This window comes from Aphelocoma coerulescens, chromosome 12 (genome assembly GCF_041296385.1).
Source record: "Aphelocoma coerulescens isolate FSJ_1873_10779 chromosome 12, UR_Acoe_1.0, whole genome shotgun sequence".
Classification (NCBI taxonomy): Eukaryota; Metazoa; Chordata; class Aves; order Passeriformes; family Corvidae; genus Aphelocoma; species Aphelocoma coerulescens.
Window position 1 is genome coordinate 16773293 of NC_091026.1, and position 12850 is coordinate 16786142.

Genomic DNA, 12850 nt, shown 5'->3' on the forward strand with positions numbered 1-12850 from the left:
GGGTGGTCATTAAACCCCTATTTAGAAACCTGGTTGTAAGGGCTGAGGCAATAAGGAGCCTGATGCTGGGAGGCCAGGCCTGAGCTCTGGCAGAGGCAGCCGGGCACGGGGGACAGCTGACACCCCAGCTGTCACCACTACACATGGATGGAGAAGTCCCAAATGGTCCTTCACCAGCCATTATGGGTCCAGGAGCCTCCCCATCGCCGAGAGTCTGCAGAAATGCCACAAATCCTGGCAGCTGCATCTCCCATGCTCTGAAATGCCACCTCTTGCAACACTTGTGGCCTCCAACAGCGCTACTCGCCTTCCTGTTTGGTTTTTGGGCCCCTCGCCTCTCTAGATCGGACTAGCAACTTTATCCTCATCAATGCCAAAACAAGGGTGCTAGTTAAGCTTGAGTGATGAGTAGCAGCTCATCAATATGAAAATGTCTACCACTGAATTTAAATTTTGAGGGCTAGCCAGCAAACCTGCCCCAGAGCAGGGCCTGTGGGCTCTGAGCTGGGACACAGAGTGATCAAAGGGCTGTCACCACGTCTGTGCCATGACAGGGGACACGTCCCTGCAGCACTGACCCAGAACCACAGCCCTGCTGCAGACTGTCAGCAGGCAGAGGCCACGGAGCTGTGACAACTTACAGCAGAGCTGGGCCTTCTCTCTTCTTCTGCCAACCTACATATCCATCCAATTTCTTGCAATAGCAGAGAATACACTGATTTTATGAGGTAAGATTGGCCCCTGGGACTTGTCTTCCTGAAGGGACCCAACCTCACACCCTGAGGTTCAGACACACCATCCCATCCACATGCACTGGGAGAAGTCCATCAAAATGGACTTATAAAGCCTGAAACTCTCTGAGAAGCAACATGAGGATTTTTTTCCCCCTGCATAATTGTAAGACGGAGCATGAAACAATCCTAGAAAAATGTAAAAGACCTGGGAAAAACAGGGCACAGCTCCTTGCACGCCGGATGCCTTCAGACAGTGCAGGCTGGCACGCAGCAGCCTGGATCTGCTGACTGCACGCCCCAGGATTAGCATTTGGGATGATTCACAGCTTCAGGGATAATAAAAGCCTCAAACGGTCCTCCCCCTCCTTCCACAGAGTCCATTATCACTTCATCTGCAGCAACCAAGTCTCCCCTTGACCTTCAGGATCATTTTCCCAAGCCCTCTGAGAGCCAGCCGTTCCCCAGAGGTGACAACTCCAGATAGCAGGAGCGGCGGTTTGAATTATGACCTGTTCCTGTTTGGTTTCACAACGATCACCAGACGATACAGCAATCCCAGGGCAGACAGCCCCGGCTCCAGATCTCCCACCATCCACACTATCTGCCAGCCAAACACCCAGTGCTCTATCTGGCATGTCCATGGTGGGTTCCCACCAGGAGGAGGACGTGGCTGTTGGGACAGGGAGGCCCAACTTGCATTTAATCTGACCTCTGCTACAGAAGGGGTTTCTGGACTGGTGGTTTTTGGCATAATTTCAATACATAAACTTAAAACCGCCCAGAGTCAATGGGGCCGAACAGTTTTTGGCAAAAGGTTTGTTATTCCCCAGGAGGAGAATATAGGAAACTCTCATCTCAAGTATTTTTCCACTATGGAGAAGAATTAAACAAAAGCAGCAGACAGACCCTTTCCTTCCTATTCCACCCTCTAAACAGGAGTTTTCTCTCTGGCAGATACAAAGAAGAAGTTGAATCAATCTGGGCAATGCAAATGGAAATAATGAAAATCTGCATCAGAGCCTACTCACGCCGAACCTCAACTTGCACTCCTGGTACTGCCCATAATTAATTCTCTGTCCCAACATGATCAAACGTTGGGCAAGATGCTGTCCCCAGCACACCCTGCTCGTCAGTGCCAGGTTTATGGAGAGGGAAGGCAGCTTGCTTCTAAAATAACAAATAAAAATACTTAATCATGTACCAGACTATCAATACGACTACCCACTTGAAACTATCTCCAGCAGCAAAACAGGACCAATCTCAGGAGCTTCCTACAATCTGCTGATGTTACAGTGAAATTTTAGGCATCTTGCTAAAACCCCCACCAGAAATCCATGAAGGAACCAAGCCAGACTATTGTGGCATGCTCTGCCTAGAGCACGTTACTTAAAATTAAAGAAGAGTTACATATTTATGGCCCCAGAAAGTACATCTTGACAGCTTCTAATGGAATGATACAACACTCCCTGCCAGGCAAAGATTTACAGAACTGTACTAATTAGGACTATTTGTCAATGGGTGCCCTGGCATTTCCCTGCACCCACTGTCAAAAACCAGCTTATGCCCATTGCTAACGCAGGTAAGAGCTCAGATGGAGTAAAACGTGGTTAATGAGATTAACAAAACATGAAGAGCAAGTGACACACCCAGCAGCAAAAGCAATATATTGGACTACAGCATAGAAGCTTATCAGCCCACAGATCCTTTGTAAATATTAACAACTCGATGAGGACAGGACTTCAGACAACTCTTAACTGACTAAATCAAAGGCAGGTGTGTCTGCCTCTGCCGAATTATGTTGATAACATGTTATAAGGTACAAATTTATCACTAGGGAAAGTGCTTTGTATAGCAATTTTCCTCTATTCTTGGAGCCTCTTGACCTCACAGAAATACTTTCTCTTGTACTGCTGTAGGATCATTGGATAAGTCACTCCAGGGTCCTTCTGAATGTCGTTATCTGATGTTCAGCTAAATCTTGAAATGAATTTTAGGCATAGCACAGGTAGAATTTAGAGTGACCTTGCCTTTAGAAAATGTCAACCAGCCTCTCAAAATTAACCTGAAAGTTATTTCATGGACACCTAAATACCAGCAAATTTGAGAATTACGTAGGAGATACAGGGAAATGTGGAGCTGCACAGTGAAAGGATGATATGCTACTACCCTACATCGTGAAGATGCTTCAAAACATTTCCATCAGGATTTGTCACCTCATTCTCTTCAAGATATTTAGAGCTAGCAAAAGAAATACTCTGAAACAGCACACGCAATTAGAGCAGATACTTGCAAGTTTGACAATCAAGGGTTTCAGAGGGTCAGATTATTCAGCTGATGTCAGTAATAGCCCTATTTCTTTAGAAGGACCACCAAATTCCTTTGCACCAAATTGTACAATACCATCCTGTGCTGCTGCCCACACCCCAGCCTGGTCCTAAAGTGACTTTCTGAAGTGACCAGACTCAGGCAAACATCACAAAGGTCTCCAGGGTGCTCCCATTCCTCACACTCACAGATGAGAACCAGCAACATGGACCATCACTGCAGCTGGGCTGCTTCAGCAACAGGGGCCTGTTCTGTAGGCTTTGAATGGAAGGGCAGAGCGTGGCAACCTCAAGCTCCCATGGAGGCTGCTCTGCCCTTCGACGTACCACGAGAAACAGGTGTGAGGAGCAAGCAGTGAGGCAGTGGAGGGGAAAAAAATGAGCAGGGTTAAAAGTGCAGGAGAAAAAAGGGGGGAAGGAAGAGAGAGCAGGGGAGGTACAGGGAGAGACGATGGATTTAGCAGCTTTTGAGTATGCCAGAGCAGCAGGATCTTGGCAGCAAGATTTTGAAATGTGCTCTCCGACAAATCCTCTTTTGTGGCAAATGCCAGACGTTTCCCATCATTTCCCAACCTTTCAGTTTATGGTCTGCTGGCACACTCAAGAAAGTTATTTGTCTATTGAAGGGAACCCAGGATGTGGAGAGGCCATGAACAAGGGGCTCCCGTTGGTACAGGACTGCCAGAGCCCGACCTTCCCTGCAGCCAGTGGGAGCTTTGCCGGGGGCAGGGCTGCAGAGGCTGCCACTTGAACACCAGATAGCAGCCGCCTGCTCAGAGAGGTATTTGAAGGGGCATTTAAGAGCCTTCCACCCCCATCTGTGAAAAGGACCCTGATAAGCAGTGCAGATGGCTTTTTCAACCCCAGCTTGTTGGACATTTAGGCTGTGGCTATGCTGCGGTTTCCCACCTTGTGCAGCAGCAACAGCTTTAGTTTCACAGCTCAAGGGGGACCTGCACGAAACACAAAGTGTGGCTGGGACTGGACGACCATTCCCCACACTTGGACCAGAGCCTCAGACTCCCAGGCCTGACCAGCTCCAGCCCTGCTCCCTGAGCCCAACTTCTCTGCTTCCCGAGCACTGCCCGACTCTTGGGCAGAGCAGCAGCACCTACTGATCTGCTGGGGTTTGGTGACCACACACATTGGCTTTTGGAAGATGGGCCAAGAACACCAAGGAAAATGCAACATTTCTCCAGTCAGCTGTATGCACACACTTCTCCATGTGAGGACATGGTGAGCAGACAAACGGGAACATGAGCTGCTCCCAGAGCCACCTTGACAGACGAGGCACTGCTACATCTTCCACTCTGCAGACAAGGGACAGGGTGCCAAGGAAGCAGCTCTTCGTGGCTAGAGAAAATCTGTGACCTGGAGCTGCCCTAAATCCTCATGATTTAGGAATTTAAATCCTAAATTCTTTTACAGCTCTTGGTGTGAAACATGAATATTCTGGACACAAACCCTTTTGGTCCTTGGACCTACTACCTACAATGGGTGGTGGATCCCATCCCACAGACCTGGTGTGACAGATCCATGTTTAAAGACCTGCTTGGTTATACCCACAGCACATGTTAGCAGTGCTCCCCTAACAGACCAGACAAAAGCAGAATGGCTCTGCTTTACCTGGGGATTTACTGCCAAGCAAAGATGGATATTCACAGTTGATACAACGCTTGAAGGATCCCAAGCCCTTCCTCACAACAACAGACTGTTATTTCTAACATTCATACTTTCTTCCTGTTCACACAAAAGTCAGCTTAGCCATATTAGTTGTGGGTTTTTAGCATGTCTGAGTACAGTAGCAAAGTTTAAAGCCTGTTATCACAGCCCAGCTGATACAGAGATACATGGAACCACAAGAAAAATAAAGTGTCCAAATAATGATAAAGACCTGACAAATCTGCAAAAGCAAAAAACTGAGGTTGAAAAGCTGTCATTCCATTTCCTCAAAGCACCAAATACACCTCACATGACAGATCTCAGCCACCATGGGAAGCAAAAGCAGAGATTTACTTTTGCTTTTCTAGAGTGAGGATGTTGTTAGGAATCAGACCAGAGCCCAAACTCCTGCTCACAGATGAGGGTGCAAGACTGGAAAAACTCCCTGTAGACCTGAAAAAGTTTTTCAGATATTCAACAAAAAGGAGGTGAATATATTATAATGCAAAACCCATTAAATGTGATTTTTACATCAGGAAAAGGCCATGTGTTTTAATACTGAACCTGTACTTAAGGGAATTTCTAGGGACAAGGGGAAAGATCTTTTACACCTATGGCTGTGGATGTCATGATGCTACTCCAAGCCTGACAGCTGTGACAGCTTCTCCCCTGCACTGGAGACAACTTGGGGGATGATGAATTTCCTGGCACCGTGCTTGTCTTGCCTCTCATCTGTTTTGGATGCAGAGCACACACAAAAGACCTCTCTAGGTGGCTGGGTTGTACCCACTCTAGCTCTGCTCTCTGAGTCAAAAGTACTTAAAAAAAAAAAGAAAAACCAAAGAAAAGTACTGTGGAGGGACAATTAAAGAGGACAAAACACAATAACCCCTTTTCTGCCCGTCTGGAAACTGTACAAACATCATGCATATGAAATCTAAAAATTACTGTTCCTTACCAAACTGCCATAATTGTGTGTGAATATTAACAGTTACATTGCTATATACAAGTAGTAAATCCCATGAGATCAGGTTATTAAATTACTGCAAACATCCTTTTTTTCCCCCTCTTCTTCTAATCCTTTTTGCTCATTTCCACCCACAGTGCTTCCACCTAATTAATCTGCTACATAATAAGTGTTCTATACTAATTCCTTGACAGCCCTTACAGAACTGCTTTAAAATAGGAAATTGTAAAAAAACCATTAAAATTACATCACTGCAGACTCTATATGCTTTGCTCTGCCATGAACTGGATGAATCTACAAGTAGTGCCAGTGGAAAAAGCCCTGTTGCTCTGAAAAGTCTATCCAAAAAATGGCATCCTAAGTACTTTTTTTTGGTATTTGCATCTGGTTTGCATGAAAAATAAAACACCAGGAGAAGACAACGTTTCCTTCTCAACTGCTGCCTCAGTGCTGAGGGAGATGGAGCTCAGCAGTTCCCTGCCTGGCTCCCTTCTGCTTGCTGCCTTTCCTCGGCTCCTGTTCCTCATGGCAAACCTGCAGGGCTCACCAAGGAAAGAAAAAATTTCACCCTGATAGAGAAAAATCACTGTACTCTTCAACCAGCTTTCTTTGAAAAGGATATAAAATTCAATTAAGCTCTTGGGAAAGTGGGTATCTGATACCTGTCAGTAGGGGAATTGTATGAATCACTGTATGAAATAGATACGAAACATGAGACTTTCCCTAAACTTGCTTATTTGCTACCTTGGTTCATCAGATGTTCCCAAACCAAGCGAAATAAATAATCAACCCCTCAACTAACAGGTTCCGAGTAAGCAGATTTTTGCTCGTCTTGTCCTAAATTAGCTGTTTATTGAAAAAGAGGGAGCTGAGGAAAGCACACAGCTGGGTTTGACCGAGACAGAGTTAATGGTTCAGAGCCAGTGCCTCACCAGGTATTTAAAGAAAAAGTGCTGGGAGTCACAGCTGAAAGGCAAAACACACAATGAGTCACTTGGCAAACAAGGGCTGAGGAGCACAAGGGGCACAAGGCAGCGCCAGTGCTGAGCACTGATTTACAGCCAGGCAGACTCAGCCCACGGGCAGCTGGGGGCAGCCTGGAAAAAGGCTGGATATCAGTGCATGGGCATTTCAAAAGTGCATTGCATGGAAAAGAACATCAGAAACTGAACTATGGTGCTGGTATGACAGGCACCAGATGGATGTTCTGAGAGTGAATCCTCTGGTGACCCACCAGCTCTTTTGTATCACTCACTGATAGAGGTGTGAGGGAATACTTGGGGCTGAAAGAGGATCCAGACTGGGCTCAAGTCTTTGGCTGCCAGATGAGATGTCCCCTTGTAACTCATCCCTGAACTTGTCTTCCTGCTCCAACCCCAGTCCTGGACATGGCCACAACTGGAGTTTTGGTCACGTGAACCTGACAAGATTCCCAAAATCAGGCTGGACAAGCCACCACCAACAGACCTCAGGTGTGTCCTGTTCCTCAGGGTACCTTAATTTTGAGGTTAGCAGTAGAATGAGCAGGTGCTTTGCTATCAGACAATTATTAACTTCTTTCCAACAGCTATTTTCTAGCACTGCCCACGTTATCTTTCCCACATTCTTTTCTACCAAGAGATCTTCCAGTTTGCCTGGCAAAACATTCAGCTTCCCAACAAAACACTACCCAAAAATCTCACACTGAGCACTCAGTTTTAATTAGGAGCAAATTGTTAATACTACTTTCTGCACCTAGATCAAGAACTTCCACTTTTTTTTCTCAGTAGAGTTTTAAAGTTCAGGAGTTTTTGAGCCAATTACTCCATAGCCTCAGTTGCAGGGCTATCTCTCACCCAAACCTTTTCCTTTTACAAACTGCCTTTATCACCCCCATAACGATAAACCCCGGTGCCTCGCACATGTCAGCTATCAGGAATTCATTATTTTGTCTGTGTTATGTTATACCAGTCGGGAGTTATCTTTGCAGCCCACAGGCCAGAATCAAAAACGAATGTGTCAGCTATTTAAAGAAAATAGAAGCCCTCCTCCAGAAATTTAATTAACTTTCAGGGAGCACGGCTGGGTTTCAGCCCTGGAAATGGTACTGGGGAAAATACGGTCCAAGATTATCAGTCAGAAAATAAACTACTTTTTTTTTTTCCCCAAGTCACTTTCCTTATATAGTCCCTGTAGCTAATCTGATTTTAATAAACATTTTTCCAATGCTAGGACAGCATTTAGGACTTCTCAGTTACAAACTGTCTCTCTCATTAAGCTACAAAGTATAGAGTATTGTACAGCATTTTCGAGGGCAAATGCTTAATCTGTAAACTAAATACAGCTAAATCATTTATTTCCCAAGGAGGCCAGACTTTATATGTTGCATATTTACAAGATGAATAATTAACAGACTGCCAAAACATTAAGTTTCTTTAAAGTTTAAATAAAATTCCTAAAATAAACAGAATATGTACATTTTTCCCCCAAAACTGAGCCATGCCGGAAGATGCAATTTGAATCATATTCTCTTTCTAAAACCTTTGCATAGAGATTAAAAACCAAGATTTCGTAAAATCAGGCTTGCAGATTTTTCTGTTTCATTTGCAAATATGAGAGTGGAGGAACGCAATTAACGCACGCAGAGTTTCAAAACTCCAATCAATGACTAATGCTTGCTTGGGGTTCCTATTGCAGGAGCTGGGTGAAAAGTGCTGGGAACTCAGCTTAAACAGAGGAGCAGTCAACTGGAAGCCATGGATGAGTCGTGAAAAGCAAACACGAGCCAGTGTTACATCCTTCCTCTTGAGCAAAGCGTGCCCAGCACTGCACAGGAAGGCAGAGGGGCAGGAATGTGCAGCATCCCAGCCTTCCTGGGGACAGCACAGCTGCAGGACTGTCCAGAGGAACTGCTCTGCCCAGGGCAGCCCTGACACCATCCCAGCTCACTGACCATCCCTGTGACATCCTCTTCATCACACACAGCAGGGAATTTTCTTGGCTGGGATCACCAGTTGGGTAAACAGGAAAAGGAAATAAAGGGTACATGGTGAGCTACACTGGCTGTGGTCTGCTGCCACCTTTGTTCCTCATTCCTCCTGTGTCCCAAAGCCAGTCTAGGCTGCCTTTGAGAATCCAGAGTTGTCCAAACCAGGACATGCTGCGGGTGCAATTTTGAAGCATGTACTTAAGTTTTATAAAGATGTCTTCAAAACCAGGTCCTCTCAAAGCAGGACTTGGGTGGTTCATCTCACATAAAGCCTCTCTCCAAATAATAAGGCACAAACTAAATGATCATTAAAGTCCCTTCCAACCCAAACCATTTTATGATTCCATGAAACCCCTGTCCTGTAAGAGCCCAGCTCATGACCTTGGGGTCCTGCAAAAGCACCTGCAAGGGCCAAACCCCGAAGTCCCTGGTATTCCCATGCTGCCAGTGCTACCAGACTGCAAAGTCCCTCCAGAGTGACCTCTGTGGTGTAGAAATCAAAAGTTTTTCACTTTCTCCAATCGCCCACGTGTCAGGTTTGCTCACTGAAAAGAAACAGATTTCCAAGGAATGTGCTCACCCACTCAGCATGGGGCAGGGGAGGGTGTTTCTCAGGAGGCTGCTGCTCCCTGCCATCAGGGCGTTATCTGAGAATGCGAGCAGTGGATTGGGAAAGAGGCTCCTGTAGAACCACAGGAGTCTGATATGTTCAGGCCCTGGTACAGAGCTGACGTCAGCGGGAATGCTACAGTGACCCCACCACAGGATGTATCCCCATGGAAAAGCTGCCTATGGGATGTGTGTGAAAAATCAGGCAGGAAGAGATCCCCAGCATTGCCTGGACTGGCCCAATCCTCACTTCCAGAGAGCTAATCTCCAGGACTTCAGGCAATTCCTGTATTTACCCACGATCATTCAGCACTACTCCAGTACCAAAAAACCAACCTGCACGTTCTCATGGAAGCAGAAGTGGTGCAAGAGCCACATTCCAGAAGGTGATTTAAAGCAGAATGGCCACATGGCAGCGAGCAGAGAACACACTAAAGGCATTGCAAAGGGAAGCAAATCACACTGCACAGGAGCACTGCTGCAGGACAGTCTGAGCACCACAGCAAGCTGGGCAGCAGAGGCCAGTCCTTCAGTATCGTCATTAAGATATGCTGGTAATTAAGCCAGTGCTTTATCAGCACTGGCCCAAAGGACCACTTGTGATCTGTGACATGAAATTCCTTCGCTCCTGGTGTGCTCACTGGGCCTGGGACAGCTGGCCATGCTCATTTGCTACGGGGGCATAACATATGCTCAGTTTAACAGAGGAGACAATTGCTGCAGCTGTTTCCATGCAACTCTTAGGAGAATAGCTGCATTTGGAAATCACTCTTGTAGCAGAATGCTCTTCCCTCCAATTTTCTTTACATACTTCTGAAGGTAATCATGGGCAATCCACTCCTTGCAACGTGTCCAGGGAACCATGGGAAACAACCACAGACACAGTGCTTGGGCTCGAGAAGCCATACTTACAAACCTATTTACGGCAAATGATAAGGAGGCAGTGTTAAGTTTAAACCACATTTTCACCTCTAAAGTGGTTTTTAACCTTAACCCCTGATCTTGAGAATCAAGAAAAATGTGCCACGAGTTGCTACAGCTTAACAAATTACTTATGGTGGAGTCAGCAGTGATTTTCTGGTTATCTGTGCCTAAACTGAGCTAAGCTTAGGGTGTCCCTGTGAGATAAGACAAGACGAGGGGTCTTCCTAGAGAAAAACACAGCACACTACAGGTATAAGCAATATACTGGGGATCACAAAGCAGGTCTACAGCATGGATGGGAACAGAAATGGTCTGCACAGCCAGCCCAGCCAGCTGGTCAAAGACATCTTTTTCTCCCTGCAGGTGTGACAGCACGCTGAGGAGGAGACTTTGATGGACTTCACAGAGCGTGTCCTTCAGCAGAGAATGGACAGGCATTTGAAGGGAAGGGGTCTAGGGCATTAGCATTGACTTGACAGCTGCCCCCTGAATGGAAAGCAGAGTCATTCTGGCAGTCAAACGTGACTTGCTCTCTGCATTTGGGCAGACAGGTCTGTACTGAACGCTCTCCAAAGCTGTTGTAGCTAAAGTGTAAAACACACCTCTCCTCCCATATGGAAACTCAGCAAGTAGTAAAATATTAACATGACCAAAGCCAATCTTCTGAACTTCTGTTTGTTTGGTGAGCTCTTTCGAATGGAAGGTCTTTCCCCCGGCTCCAGCAGGACCAAGTGTGACCCCACCTGCTCCCCACAGCCCCTTATCACAATCAGAGCTGGGTAAAATGCACCTTCAAGGGGAAGCCCAACCTGATGATGCAGCTTTGAACAGCTCAAGCGGAGCAAGGGGGTCCCCCATCAGCCACAACACAACTGCTGGGTCAAGTGCAGGGAGGGAGAGGCCCTGGGGCAGCTGCAGGAGAACACGGCTCATTGATCCCCAGGGCAGCTGACAGCCCCACGTCCCTGCACGTGCTGCCACTGCACGGGCACGGCTGTAGACAAGGTCACCCAGATGGACCCAAACACAGTTCTGCAGAAGCACAGGCAACAGCTTCCTTGGCAAAAGTTTGGCAAAGCACAGGCTTTCTGTCAGGAAGTGTGGGAGCTTTCCCCTTCTCCCACTTCAGCACCCACATTTGGGAGGGGAGCAAAGCGTGGTAGCCTGAAACACTGTTTTGACTCAGAGTTTGCTCACAAAAGGCATTACTCACCCTGCAGACTCAGATTTTATCCAGCCCAGCAGCACATTTCACTCTCTTTGGGCACTGCTCGCAGCTGGACTTTACCCCCATTTGTGATTGTTTGCAATACAATGCCAACACAGAAAAACACATCCATCAAGCACACCAGTATTAGAAAGGAAAATGTTATTACCTGGAATAGTCCCCTTTAGCTTCCTACAATTGAAAAACAGTGACAGAATTAAAACATGATCTCTTCAGAAGCCCTCGATTTTCCCAGCATTGTTCACTTCCCCACTCCCACAGCTCTGCGGGCAGATCCTGACCCCGCCACACTCCCTGCAAAACACGGAGCCTGCCTGCATGTGCTCAAGAGCTGAACTTGGCCCCTCTGCTCCCAGCTGTAGATAATCCACCTACAACATAAATACAACTGCTTCCAAAATGGGGATGAATTTCACATCACAAATCAAACGTCGCTTTTACTGCACAAGAAGTGAAATACAATTCTCCTTCCTCTCTCATCCAGGCAAAAGTTGGCTGTACAGTCAGCAGTTGGGAGGAATTGTGCTCACTCGAGATGAAAACAACTGTTCAGGCAGATCAAGCTGCTGCAGCTTTGCTGGGGCACCTTGTCATTGACAGTGCAACAGGGGAAAACCCCCAATATTTTAAAGGCACAATTTTATTTCATAGAAAGCGGCAAATAACTGGAGCTTAAGTCTCAGTACAACAAAACTAGATTAATGAGAGGGAAAAACTGACACTGTATATTTCAACATAACAGAGGTATCAAAACCATATGCTCTGAAAAGAAGATTCACAGGCATAATACAGCTGATTTAGCTGCAATATTTACACTTTTCTTCCCAGATCTCTGGAATGTATTTAAATTGGTGTAAGTAATAAATTGAATGGAAACCTGCCCAGATAAATGACTTTCCTTGATGAGGTTTTACTCTTTCAATTTAAAACTCCTCAAATAAATATTTGTCTTACTCGCCTATGAGGAAAGTAACTCCTCTGTGTTCCAGCTTCCCCTCCACTCCCTAGCCGCGGAAACCATCAACAACCCTGCGGGGGCTTGTCCGTATGGAGTGGGGAGAAAACCCCAGGAACGGGAATGTGCTGAGCCAAACCGAGCCGGGAAGAGACACTCACCTGGAGCACCAGGGCGGCCAACTTGAAGACGGTCTCGCTGTCCACTTCGATCTGCCCCTGTGCCGGAGAGAGCAGAGCGTGAGCGGGCGCGCCCGGCCCGGCCGCGGGGAAGGAGGGGAGGGGGCACGGCGGAGGCGGTGCCGGCTCTCGCTGCCAGACCGGCGCTCCCCGCCCCGTGTCCCCCCGCTGCCACCGCGCACACCGCCGCACAGCCCGTCCTCCCACCCCGAGCCCTGCCCTCCGCCTGCTTTCTTTACGAATCTCGCTGTTACTGCATTTCACGGGATGCTGCTCCGTGTGACTGCACCCGAGCTCACC

General features: G+C 47.0%; 1 protein-coding gene across 4 annotated transcripts in view; it reads right to left on the bottom strand.

Annotated features, from left to right (window-relative positions):
- Nucleotides 1-12850, bottom strand: part of FRMD4B (FERM domain containing 4B) — a 92662-nt gene that overhangs the window by 28971 nt on the left and 50841 nt on the right. For 3 of the 4 annotated variants that reach the window (XM_069027627.1, XM_069027628.1, XM_069027626.1), the window contains 2 exons: nt 12533-12589; nt 11565-11587 (listed from right to left, as the gene is read on the bottom strand). In XM_069027627.1, coding sequence (XP_068883728.1) covers nt 11565-11587; nt 12533-12589 — 80 coding nt within the window. The remainder of the gene's footprint in view (nt 1-11564; nt 11588-12532; nt 12590-12850) is intronic. The other variant, XM_069027629.1, reaches the window with a different exon arrangement.